This window comes from Benincasa hispida, chromosome 7 (assembly GCF_027475165.1).
Source record: "Benincasa hispida cultivar pf3 chromosome 7, pf3_genome.v1.1, whole genome shotgun sequence".
NCBI classification, from domain to species: domain Eukaryota; kingdom Viridiplantae; phylum Streptophyta; class Magnoliopsida; order Cucurbitales; family Cucurbitaceae; genus Benincasa; species Benincasa hispida.
The window spans coordinates 55,006,188-55,019,133 of record NC_143484.1 but is presented as its reverse complement, the minus strand read 5'-3'; the positions used below and the strand labels follow the sequence as shown (position 1 = coordinate 55,019,133).

Here is a 12,946-nt window from a genome sequence, read left to right as displayed (position 1 = left end):
TCATATTGAGATTTATGTGACCAAGTCTAAGGTGCCATAGATAAACGTTGGAAGAAACTTTTTGTTTTTTATTCTGAGTTTCTAACGTTCTGAACATTTCAGTATTTAAAACAAAATTTGCTCTAGTTGGTCTTAACTTATATAAGTTGTATTTAAATGTAGCAGAACAAATTTGAATACATTTACAAAAAATGAACGCTTCATTTATATTAAAAGATATTGTATATAATTGTTCTATAATACAAGCGATAGATATCAAATTTCTCTTCATAAGAGGTGCATACAAAACATTTTTAAGTACTAGATATCTATCTTCAAAAAACAACTTCAGATCTCCCACTGTTTTAGCTGAGAAAACCTCTCCTATTCCAACTCTGAGGGTTATCTCACCTTCTTCAAGCTTTTTCCAAGAACTGGTTTCTTGAAACGAGAAACAAATATGATTAGTGGCTCCTGAATCTAGTATCCAGGTTGAAGTATCATATTCCACTAAACATGTTTCAATGACCAGTAAATCATATTTACCTTGTGCCGTTTTGTCAGCTTTCTTCTCTGCAAGGTACTTCGGGCAATTTCTCTTCCAATGTCCGTTTTGGTTACAGTGAAAAAATTTTCCTTTATCTGTATCCTTCTTTCCCTTTTTTATCATGGGAGCCTGCCATTTTCCCTTCTTTTTCATTTAATCTTTAGAGGGTCCAACTTTATTTTTAGAGGACGATCCTCTTATAAATTTTTTCTTAGTGGTAGCAACATTTGCTTCCACTTCCTTCCCCTTACCTAAAGTAAGGTTTTGGAATCACTGGAGCTCGTTAAGAAGGGTAGTGAGGTTAAATTCTATCTTATTTAAAGATGCATTTGTCTCAAAAGGTATAAAACTCTTCGGAAGAGATTGTAAGATAAAGCTAATCTAGTTAGCCTCATCAATGGGTCCGCCATTTACTTCAGTGATATTGAAGTACATCATCATGTCCAGGACATGTTCTCTAACAGAGGTCCCCTCTTTCATCCGCTTCGTGTAAATGTGCTTAATTGCCTCCTGTCTAAAGGACCATGATGGTTGCCCAAACATTTCTCTTAATGAATCTATTATCTTTTTAGCCGTAGCTAAGGATTCATGTTTCTTTGCCAAAACATCAGACATGCTGGCAAGAATGTAAACACGGGCCTTTTCATTGGCTTTGACCTATCAATCGTATGCTTCCCGAACAATTTGGTTAGCATTTGAGGCTGGGGCTTGAGGACATTCCTCAGTTAAGACAAATCTTAAATCGTCAACTACCAGTATTGTGTTTAGATTTGATTTCCATGCCGAATAATTATCGTCGTTTAGTTTCTCAGAAGCTAAGAGTGGAATTATCGAGCTATTCATGCTGAGAAGATAAACAAATCTTTTTTTGTAAAAAACATTAATCTTTTAAATCCAATCAAGTTTAGTGAAAAAAAAACTAATAATGTACCATTCATTATTATATTTTGCAACGATATTTCAAAAGTTTAGAGTAATCTCCACCGAAAGGCAGTCGATTATTCCTTTTTTGAACCAAGACAATCTTGACTAGATGCTAACCCTAGAATAACTCTTTATTCCTATAGCACTTTAGTTATCGCTACTTTGGTCGAGAATATACTAACATCTTAGTAATTCTTGTAAGTATGACCTTCCATTTTTGGATTTCAGAAACCAGAATCAACATGCTCTCGAAAGTGGAAAGTCAATATGAAAACTGATCTAAGAGAGCCTATCCAGATTTGGAGTTCGCGGTGTTCCGAATCCTATAATACAACCTTCCGAAGGGAAAGGTCGCTCCAGGGCAGACATGCAGATGCATTATAGGAATCCCACGGTGCGACCTAATGGAAGAGACCGTGGGATATGTTGTTACATACCTCTCACACACTTACTATGAACTACTTCTCCTATTCACCTTGATATTTATCCATGCAAACACTCTTCGAAGGGAGTCTGCTCCTAAGCATGACCCAAAGCCCTGTATGGACCTCACGATGTGAACTCTTAGAGACGCTAGAGCCAAAAGTACGCTACTTTTCTCTAGCTGAAGTGTTTTATAACGGTTTAGGGTATATAAAAATAATACTTAGAGATATATTTCGGCTAAATTAAACATATCCTAAGTTTAGGTGATAGATCCATGTATAACTCTTATATTGGATTTTAACCTATGATGTCTAGGTGATAAACAAATTTGATTACCTCACATCTCTCATGCATGCTCATTAAAACTAGGATTATTTGACTTAGACACTAGTTTGATCTCCAGGTAGGAGGTGTTCCATAAACCGTCATCTTAAGAACCCCCAACTTTAGACAAGATCTCCTTGGGTTAGTAAATAACTCTTTGTTCAACAAGTAATCGACCTATTCTAACTCTTTAGAAAAGTCGATTGAAATTGCACCAATTTAATTCTAGGTGAGTATGCAACTTTTACCTTTGTTATAGATTTTAAAGTCTAGGTTATTTTATAACAATTATAAAATAAAATTATAACAATTATAACCCTAGAATTATACATCTATAACACACATTCATACTTGATGATCATGCTTTAATATAATACTTTAAAAAACTTAACATGCATACTATATACATTATAATAATTATAACATATATCAAATGCATGTACATGTTAACCTATGGTGGGATTTTAAATCTATATGACATGCTATATGCATAACTAGATTCAAAATTTAATTAAAACATACATCAACATGCATAATTAATTAAACACCCTAAAAGGGATGGTTTTGGCTCTTAACTTAAGCTAACAACTAAATTATTACAATAATAATTTGGTGTAGTATAAAAAACCGCTCTCGAACCAGCTTCAAACACTCGAACCGACCCAAAAACTCCAAAAACCAGGTTGAATGGTCAAACTGGCTCAATTGGACTAGCTAGTCAACGCTCGCTAGCGCAGTCAACAGAAACGCGGGGTGATTCGACGGAGCGGGCAGGTGCTCGGGTTTCGCGAGACAGCTTCGAATCAGGTCGGACGGAGCGGGTTAAGAAACCAAGCGGGTCGCAGAACGGGCTAGAGCGCTGGTCGACAACTGGCGCACGCGGGTTGCAAAGAACGAGTTGGATCTGGGAGCTCGTCTCGGGTCTGGTGGAGCGCGCGGAGCACGCGAGTCGAATCCGTACTTCAAGTCGGGTTTAGGAGCACCCTTTCTCAGGTCTGGGAGAAAAACCGGGTCTGTGAGCATTTTTTTCTTCATTTGAAAGCCGTCCTCTTTCCTAGAACAGAGCAATTACAACTTAATTTCATCTCTAATGACTATAGCAAATTTACAGACCCTTTTTCACACATTAATGCTCATAAACGTGTGAGCAATTACAAATTAGTACTATAAAAAAAACTTAATTTAATTGTCAAAACCTAAAAATCATTTTAGTTTCTAATCTCAGTTTTATCTAATAAATTGATACCCACCACATGCAATTGAGTAAAATTAAAACATGCTCTGATACCACATGAAGGAAAAGTCGGCATGTGCAGTGGAAATAAGAATCGATTTTACTCTAATTGCACAAATTAAACATGCAACCCTAAATAAACTAATTAGGGTTATTTAGAAACATTACTTTTGAAGCTCCTGAAACTTGTTTATCTCCGCTCGAATATGAACCGGACAAATCACTAGAGCTGACCTACTATCCTCTGGACTCAGAACCGAGTTGTGGGACCCGATGGATGAAGAGAGAGAAAAAAAGATGGAAATAGTACAGTGAAATTTGGGTTGGATTTGAGTTTTTTTTCAGCTCAATTTTTAAAAACTATTTTTGCAAAATTTTCAAAAGTCTTTAATTCAAAATGACAAGCCCATATTTATAGAAAAGGGCCATGCAAAATTGCATGAAAAAAGTTAATAAAAATCCAACATCTAGAATCCACTATCTAAGTGATCTTCATGTCTCCACTATAAGCCAACACCTAGCTCACTAATTTTGTTAGTGGAATTATCCAACAAAAGTTTGGATTTTCTCACTAACTTTAGTCAAAGGGCAAAATAGTCATTTGGTCAAAGTCAAACTTTGACTTTTTATGATTTTTTTCGTGTTGACTAATTTTGACCTCCCGAGCATGAATCTGCATTCATTTTCTCGAAATTCAAATCACATTTAAATATAAGGTCGGTCAAAGTTTGACTTTTCAAAGTAAAAAATCAACTCTTTGACTTTTTACATCTTTGACCATTTCCATTATTTCTGAGCTTCCGAATATGAACGTATTCATATTCTTGATATTTAAATCACATTTAAATATTAAAGCTGTATCTCTAAACTAAAAAACCGACCATTATATCATATATACTTGTCGGTTTCTTTCTCTTTACTTAATTCAAAGAATTTGAATTATTCTATCATACTGTTCTAAGTTTATTCCATATGAGCTAGTAGGAGAACCTAATGGACCTATAGATCATAGGCTTCAATGATCCGAGATTAGCGGGCTAAACTCTTTAGATGGAGCTAATCAACATTCGTTAACTCACGAGTCATTCCACTATAGTCCCGTAGTTACACTCCCTTCACTATAGATATATTTGTGTCCATATGATATAACCATGATTAGTAAGCTAATCCTTCACAGGTTGTTCGTAATCTTGGTTGGGTCATAAAAACCGTTTTACCCCCAAGACTACATCTTATTCCTTAAGTTCCACTGATCCTCTAATGAACAATTGGTTTAAGGTCAAACCTATAAACTGAACCCCTCTCGGGCCAATGAGAGGGTGTGGCCCCTTGTTCAAGATCTGGATTCAATACTAAAGAGAACAACCTATCTATTATCCCTATAACGGGTAAGAGTGAATTCCATCTTGTACCCTATATTCCCAGTTATCTACTTGATCTTACCCCTGAAATGGGAGGCTTATTGGGCCTGCGATAATGAACTGCCCTCACCTATGCATATCTAAGGATAATTCCGAGTGAACAGGAGTTCATAGTTAGCTTAGGATTAAGATTAAGTTACCTAGATCATCAATTAACGAAATAGTCAGTTTTATACATTAAACGATATTTAGAACGTAAAAAGTGACTATCTCATGATTCAGTCTTATGTAAACTCTTTATATCCCATTTTCATGTCTCTACATGAATAATTTAGGATCACATCGTTTATTGGGCCTAGTGTCCTCAGAATAAGGCGCTCAACCTTATTCATATACTATAGACCATTTTGGCTATATATTTGTACTTGATCCACATTTATGTCACTACATAAAGTTTAAATTTAAACTTAATAGCCTCGGAACCTTAGTTTATTGGATTCATGAATATAGAATTTAAATTTACTAAAGATTTTCAATAACAACTTTATTGAACAAGATGATATTAAAAACTACGAGTTTAGGACATAAAATCCAACAAACTCTCACTTGGACTAAAACTCCTAGTAGGATCAAACGATGCTGAATTTAACTGTGAGAAATTAATATTACATATGAGTACAATAAACATATGAATATAATAAACTAGGGCATATACCCAAAAGTTCTCCCACTTGTCCTAGTTTATAAACACCGTAGACCTAAACTCTGTAGGTGACCTTCAAAAACTTTAGCCGTGAGGGCTTTTGTAAAAGGATCAACAATGTTTTGCTCAGAAGGTATCTGGGTCACTACAACGTCACCACGGTGTACGATTTCTCGGATAAGGTGGTACTTGCGTTCAATGTTCTTTCCCCATTTATGGCTTCGAGGTTCTTTTGAATTTGCAACTGCACCGCTGTTGTCACAATACAAGGTGATGGGTAGATGTATATTTGGAACAACTTCCAAATCGGTCAAGAATTTCCTCAGCCATACTGCTTCTTTTGCTACTTCGAAAATAGCTACGTATTCAGCTTCCATTGTGGAGTCAGCTATACAGTTCTGTTTTACGCTTCTCCACACTATTGCTCCTCCATTAAGAGTGAACATTGATCCATACGTAGACTTTCTAGCATCTTTATTAGTTTGGAAATCAGAGTCAGTGTATCCAGTAAGGATCAGATCCAACACTATACACGAGCATGTAGTCCATAGTTCTTCTAAGATACTTTAAGATGTTCTTAACGGCAATCCAATGATCACCTTTTTATTGGTTTTTTATTATTTTAAATTCAAATTATTTTTTTATCCTGATTAGAATTTTACTTAATATTTTATACATATTATCATCTAACAAACGTATATTTCATTTAAATTTTATCTTTTTTTTGTATTTTTTTTATCACCATTTATTCATTATCATCTTATTATATTATTATATCATTAATTTATCTTTTTGACAAACAAATAAGTATTCACTTTTACAATTTTGCTGTTTTTGTTATGCCTCTACAATGAATTAAGCTCCTTTTGTAGGTTTTGTGGTTGATGGAATTCTAAATACAATGTGATTGTCGAAGCTTAAATGAAAATAGAATTATGAATACAGTATAATTGTTAATAAACGAGCTCTCTTCCTAATTTTTCTCCTCGAATTATATTGGAATTTATATTTTATTATCAAAATTAGATTTTATCTAACTACTTATCGAATTAATCACAATAAACAAAAATTTTCTGATTTTCTCTCTAATTTATATTTGAATTTATTATTTATTATCAAATTTGATTTTATCTAACTAACTTTCAATATGTTTAAATGTTTGTTACAAGTTTTATTATATCTAAATATTTTTTTTCATTATTTTTTACAAATTAATTTGATTTTTTTTCTTCCATATTTTCGATATTTTCAATTTTTCATATAGAAACACGTAAAAATAGTTTGTTATACTTAAAAAGAAACATATAAATGAAAAACAAACTTTAAATATTTGAAACAGGTGTAGGTTATATATATATATATATTTGTTCAATTTATAATATTATTAATATTATTAATATTATTATCATCATTATCATTATTATTATTAAAATAAGACTAAAAAAACCCTAAATATCATATTTTTCATCTTTTTTAATTAGTCGCCCATAAAATCTCTTTTTCTCCTTATGAATCTCATGTTTGTGATTGTTGGTTCAACAACCTTTTCTTGAATTCCATCAGCTAGCTTTTGACGACCACCCTCGCTAGATCACCGACTTTTTCGCTTGTACACACATTTCCTACTTTTGTTTCTACTTTGAACATCGTTTTTAACAATGTCGTTCTAAGATTGATATTGTTTAAAGTTGGTTTTCAATATTATAAGAGCAAAATGGTCACATGGAATGAAGACGATGAAACTCCCTACAACTGATTTGGTATCAAACACAATCATATTTTCAATAGTCACATCGTCCTGAAGTTGCAGTTCTTTCAAATATTCACTTGGAAACAACTTCACTAATACAATCAACTTTGCTCTTTCTTCACCTTAAAGGAAATTCATCATTGTGGACTTCAATAAGTTTCTAATGATGCTTGGTCGTCATCTTCCCTTACATACATGCTTCTAGAATGTTTAGATATTGTGTATTTGTGGTTATAGAATATTTAGATAGAGTGTATTTGTGATATTTGAGTTGTTTTGAAACAATGTATCTTTGTCTTCTCCTTTGTACTTAACTTTGTTGGTTTAGAATAATTTTGTCAAAAACTAATTAGTATTTTCTATTATATAAATTTATTTTACTATTTTTATAATTTAATTCTTTTTTTACTATTTCGAAACTTTAAAATTTGATATTTCTCTTGTAAGTCTTATCCATGCTTTACTTTAGGGAGCGAGCCTACCCCTATAACTAAACTCTCGAGTGTCGGGCCATTTGTGGAATTAAGAGTAGATTTTATTTAAGTTTAATGAACAACATAACTAATTTGGAGCAATAAATTCGATCAATGACGATGAATTTGAAATTACACACTACAGCTAAACTTGCTTTATAGACTCGAATTCATCCCAATCAAGATGACATTGACTGTTCAGAAGCTTTTGATGGGAGAGGGGTGATAAATCCAATGATATACAATGGTCTCCCTTAATGAAGACCTCGAAAACATACCTCCATATTTTTTTAGTACTATTAAATTAATATATTCTCTTTATTTATCCTATAAATTTATCTTCATAAATATTAATAAATCTATCTTATTTTTAGAAAAACACGCTTAATATAACGAACAATAAGTGAAATATGAAAAATTTTTATACTGTTATAGTACTGGAAATTTTTTCTAATCAAGACAATAATAAAGAGTATTTTTTTTTTGTTTTAACTTATCCCAAAAAATGAAATGAGATATGGCGAACTTGATGGTTATACTCAATGAACAAGACAACGAGAATTTGGATGGAGTGTTGCTCCTCCATATGAGCTCTTCGAAAATCCTTGCACGCGAGACCCCAATGTGGACAATGTACCTTACTTTTGACTTATTTGTAGATTGTGCTTGGCTTCGTATAAAACCTTTGTAATTAGTTTCTTTGCAAAAACAATATCAACTTTATCATTAATTGTATATGAATCTGCATATGAAATTTGTTAACCTAAAACATTGTATGCATTTATATGAAAAAATCAATTGTCATGAGATGTATTTAACTGAAATGTAAAAACGTCGTTAATGCACTTCTATGGTGATAAAAATGCATATGCATATTAAATTTGTTAACATAAAACATTGTCATGAACCATATATTTTTTACAATAAAAAATGACTATCATTTTTTTTTATGGCAATACAAAAATGTTACTATATATGCTTTATTGAGACATTTTTTCACTAATATAAATATCCATTACAATACATAAATAATACATTTCGCGTCAATGAATGACAATGATAATTTATTGTCATTAAAAGGTAAGAGTATTAATGATACACTCTTTTGAGATTTGGTGTAGGTAGCTAAATTCCAAGAATGCTTTCGAGATATAACTAAAAGAGTTTTACTTTGGATATGTAAGTACCTAGTTATATGATGGGAACCGTGCACATTTTCCTTTTGCCATTATTACCCTTCTTTCAAGTTTTGGTGTGATTGAATTTAGGGATTCAAGGGATAGTGTATAAGGAACAAAAATTTAGTTTAGATTGTGTATATTAATTTTGGACTATATCTTTTTTTTTTTCAGAAAAAAAAATGATTATGGATCATTTTTTTAATTAACTATTTTTACAAAACAAACATCACTTAGCTATTTTTCAAAAACGCTATTTGAATTAGACCTAAAATATATATTTTTTTTTTTGAAAAAAGAAGGAATGAAAGAGAAAGGCCCATTAGCGACCTGACCTGAAGCCCAAAAGCACGGTGAAACGCAACGTTTTGGCCTTTTGGGCGTAAACGACATGTCGTCAACTTAAATAAAAGTTTAAACGTCTTATCGTAATAGATACGTGGCAGTGGTCGTGGTCTTCTTCCGTAATGTGTAGCACATTACGCGCCATCGGAATTTGGAAGCCCACGCAGCTAACGGCGCCAAGTCTGAGCTTTTGCCGTTGTCTTTTACTTTGGCCTTCCGTTCCGTTTAAAAGATCTGCGTCGATTCAGCCAATCAGAGGCGTGACAGTGAGTCATCCTTCCAATAGAAATCCTCCACGTGGAGTACCTTCCAATAGAAATCCTCCACGTGGAGTACCTTCCAATATCAGTCGTTTACAAACTTCTATATCCTTCGTGAAAGGGCACTCTGGCAGTTAATTTCTTCTCCAATTCGGTTCTTCGCCCATTCTTTCTTTTCCACCCTAAATTCATTTTTTCGCTTTCATTTTTCTGCAATTTCGATTTCTTTTTGCTGGATCTAGTGTCTCCGGCGACATCAAGGGCTGAGAATGGAAGCTCATGGCAGCGGATTCCGCCGCGTGCTCGTGCTCGCCTTTTGCGTCGCCGGGATTTGGTCCGCTTATATTTACCAAGGCGTTCTGCAGGAGACTCTGTAAGTTCTTTTTCGTTCGTTGTGATTTATTTATTATTATTAGTTTCTTTTGAGCGAATGTCTGTTGTTGATTTCTTCCTGAGGACACTGATACAGCATTAAATTTGATTTCAAATTTTCATTTTAGGCTTTCTCTTTTGTATTTTTATTAACAAACATCTTGATTCTGTTTAATTTACTTGCGAACACCGAATGCCCTTCATCTAGGGCAATTTGGAGAACTATTCCAGGGAATTAGATGTTGCCATTTATTCTTTATGTGAATTCGTTCGCCATTATATCCTTGCCTTTAAGATTTCTGCAATTTGGGGGGATTAACAGTAGTGTGGGTTAATGCCTATCATTTGGCATCGATCACGTTTTTTTCAGAAAATGTTAGGATTGAGCATCTAAGATATGGGTTTATATATATATATATATATATATATATATATATATATATATATATATATATATATATTGTACAATGTGATTTGAGGACTAGGAGTCGTTCCTCGTTATTGCTTTGCTCACCAACGGATTCAAGTCCATTTGGATGATTAAAGTTATTTTTCGTTTCTTTTTAGGTCCACGAAGTGCTTTGGTTCCGACGGGAAGAGATTTGAACACCTTTCGTTCCTTAACCTAGCACAAAATGTTGTCTGTTTAATATGGTCATACATAAGTGAGTTTCTCTTAGCTCAATCTTTTACCAAATCTATTCGGTTGTTTACCTTCCATTATCATACCGTGTAAAAAAGAAAAAGGATTTTGAGCTGTGGTCAAAGAATTAAGCTGGTTGTGCATCATAAACAGTGATAAAGCTCTGGTCCAGTCGTAGCACTGGTGGTGCACCTTGGGGGGCATACTGGAGTGCTGGTATTACGAACACGATTGGACCAGCTATGGGAATTGAAGCTTTAAAATATATAAGTTATCCTGCGCAGGCATGTGTCAAATTATCCCCTTATTTAATTGTTTAGCCTTTTTATTTCTGTTCTGGTTCTATAATTTTCTAAAATTCAATCAATCATGATTTACTTGACTGACTATGAACCACTGCGAGGAAGGATATATAGACGATACTTTCTGCTAAGGATGAGTATGACTACTAAATAAATAATGAGGGCCAACTGAAATGTCTAGATGATTACGTAGAGGAATAAAAAATAGAACCAACGATTGAATATTTGATACTAGCTTACGAACTATGTTGTCAACTTCTGCAGGTCCTGGCAAAGTCATCAAAAATGATTCCAGGTCAGTCAATAAACAAGATCCTCATAATAATATGTTTTACTCCACTTAAACTTGAGGATCGTATACTATTTGTTCCATGGTAAATGAAAAATCAAGGAAATAGATTGGAAGTATACAATACTAGGAATTGATGATCTACGTATATATCCCATAATCTGAATGTGTATTTCGTTTATGCAGTGATGCTGATGGGTACGCTAGTTTATGGTATAAAGTACACATTTCCAGAATATGTTTGTTCTTTTCTGGTTGCTGGTGGAGTATCTACATTTGCACTCTTAAAGGTTTTTTCCTTCACAAAACTTCTCATTTTTTATCTTTACGTGTTAGAGAATAGTGATTAGAATTTTCTTTTATATATGTTTGTGTTTAATTCCAGACTAGCTCAAAGACTATCAGCAAGTTGGCACATCCTAATGCTCCCCTTGGATATGGACTTTGCTTCCTGAACCTTGCATTTGATGGATTCACAAATGCCACTCAGGATTCCATTTCAGTAAGGTGAGACTCATATTTTATAATTTTCTTGGGTTAAAATCAAACCTATGTGAGTCAGGAAATCGAACCTTTGACCTAAAGGCAACATACCAGATTTATGTCAGTTGAACTATGCTCATGTTGGCTCTTGTACATGTTCGATTTATATGAATTTATCATGTTAAATACGTAAATTATTACATCATGATGATATATATGTTGTGATAGTATTTGATATTAAGTTGCGATTATTGATTGCAAGTGATTTATTCATGATGATCAATTCTGCAGGTACCCAAAAACAAGTGCATGGGACATAATGTTGGGAATGAATCTCTGGGGTACTATATATAATATGATTTATATGTTTGGGTGGCCCAATGGTACAGGATATCATGCCATAGAATTCTGCAGGCAGCATCCTGAAGCAGCGTGGGACATTCTTCTGTATTGTCTCTGTGGAGCAGTAGGCCAAAATTTTATATTCCTTACAATTAGCAGATTCGGTTCCCTCGCTAATACCACCATTACCACAACTCGCAAGTTTGTGAGCATTGTGGTTTCCTCTGTGCTGAGTGGAAATCCTCTGTCATCCAAGCAGTGGGGCTGCGTTGTAATGGTCTTCTCGGGGTTATCATATCAAATCTACCTCAAGTGGAGGAAGCTGCAAAAGTTGCAGAGAAAGAGAAAGACCACCTAACTAGGAAGGAAATACACATTGTAACCAAAGGTTCAATGGTCCTTAAATTAGAGGGGTATCTGGAATATTCATGGATCATGTAGATTTATAGAGCGCTTTAGAAGATATATGAACAAAGTTTTGACTCTGCCTTTTCTTTTCTTTTATTTTAGTCAGGCTTTTCGGAGAGTGAGTTCTTTTTTGGGGAACTCAAAAGAAAACAGCTAGCTGATGCTGATGAGGATATATACATACTCATACTAATGATATCTAGGAGTTTTATTATTAGTTATATTTAAATAATAATATGTTTAATTAAAGTATGAATTATGAATGTGATTTAATAATTTATCATATTGAGTTATTAGATTGAGTCTTATTATATGATTTAATTAATTAAATTTAAGCCTAGATTTTTAATTGTGTGGATTTAATGGGTAGAAATTCATTCTTAGGTAATTAGGATTTAATGAGAATCTTTAGTTGAGTTATGGTCTCAGTCTTTCTTGAATCCTGTCTAGAGAGGTCTCACTAAAACAAAGATAATAGCCACTTTAGAGCTATCATCAATTCGTTAATGGAATGACATTCTAGGATTATTATCTTTTTAATAAAGATTTAAAGTCTTTGTGTTAACGACTTGATATCAGAGCATGAATTTTATGTTGAATTGT

The 12,946-nt window shown here is 33.5% G+C and overlaps 1 protein-coding gene across 1 annotated transcript; it reads left to right on the top strand.

Moving 5' to 3' along the window:
• The first annotated feature begins 9,624 nt into the window (after positions 1-9,624).
• UTR3 (UDP-galactose transporter 3) lies at positions 9,625-12,599 on the top strand. Its single transcript, XM_039035364.2, has 7 exons — positions 9,625-9,877; positions 10,444-10,541; positions 10,673-10,803; positions 11,086-11,116; positions 11,297-11,400; positions 11,496-11,617; positions 11,885-12,599. The coding sequence occupies exons 1-7, from the start codon at positions 9,774-9,776 to the stop codon at positions 12,291-12,293; spliced, it is 999 nt and encodes a 332-aa protein (XP_038891292.1). The 5' UTR covers positions 9,625-9,773; the 3' UTR covers positions 12,294-12,599.
• Positions 12,600-12,946: the final 347 nt, after the last annotated feature.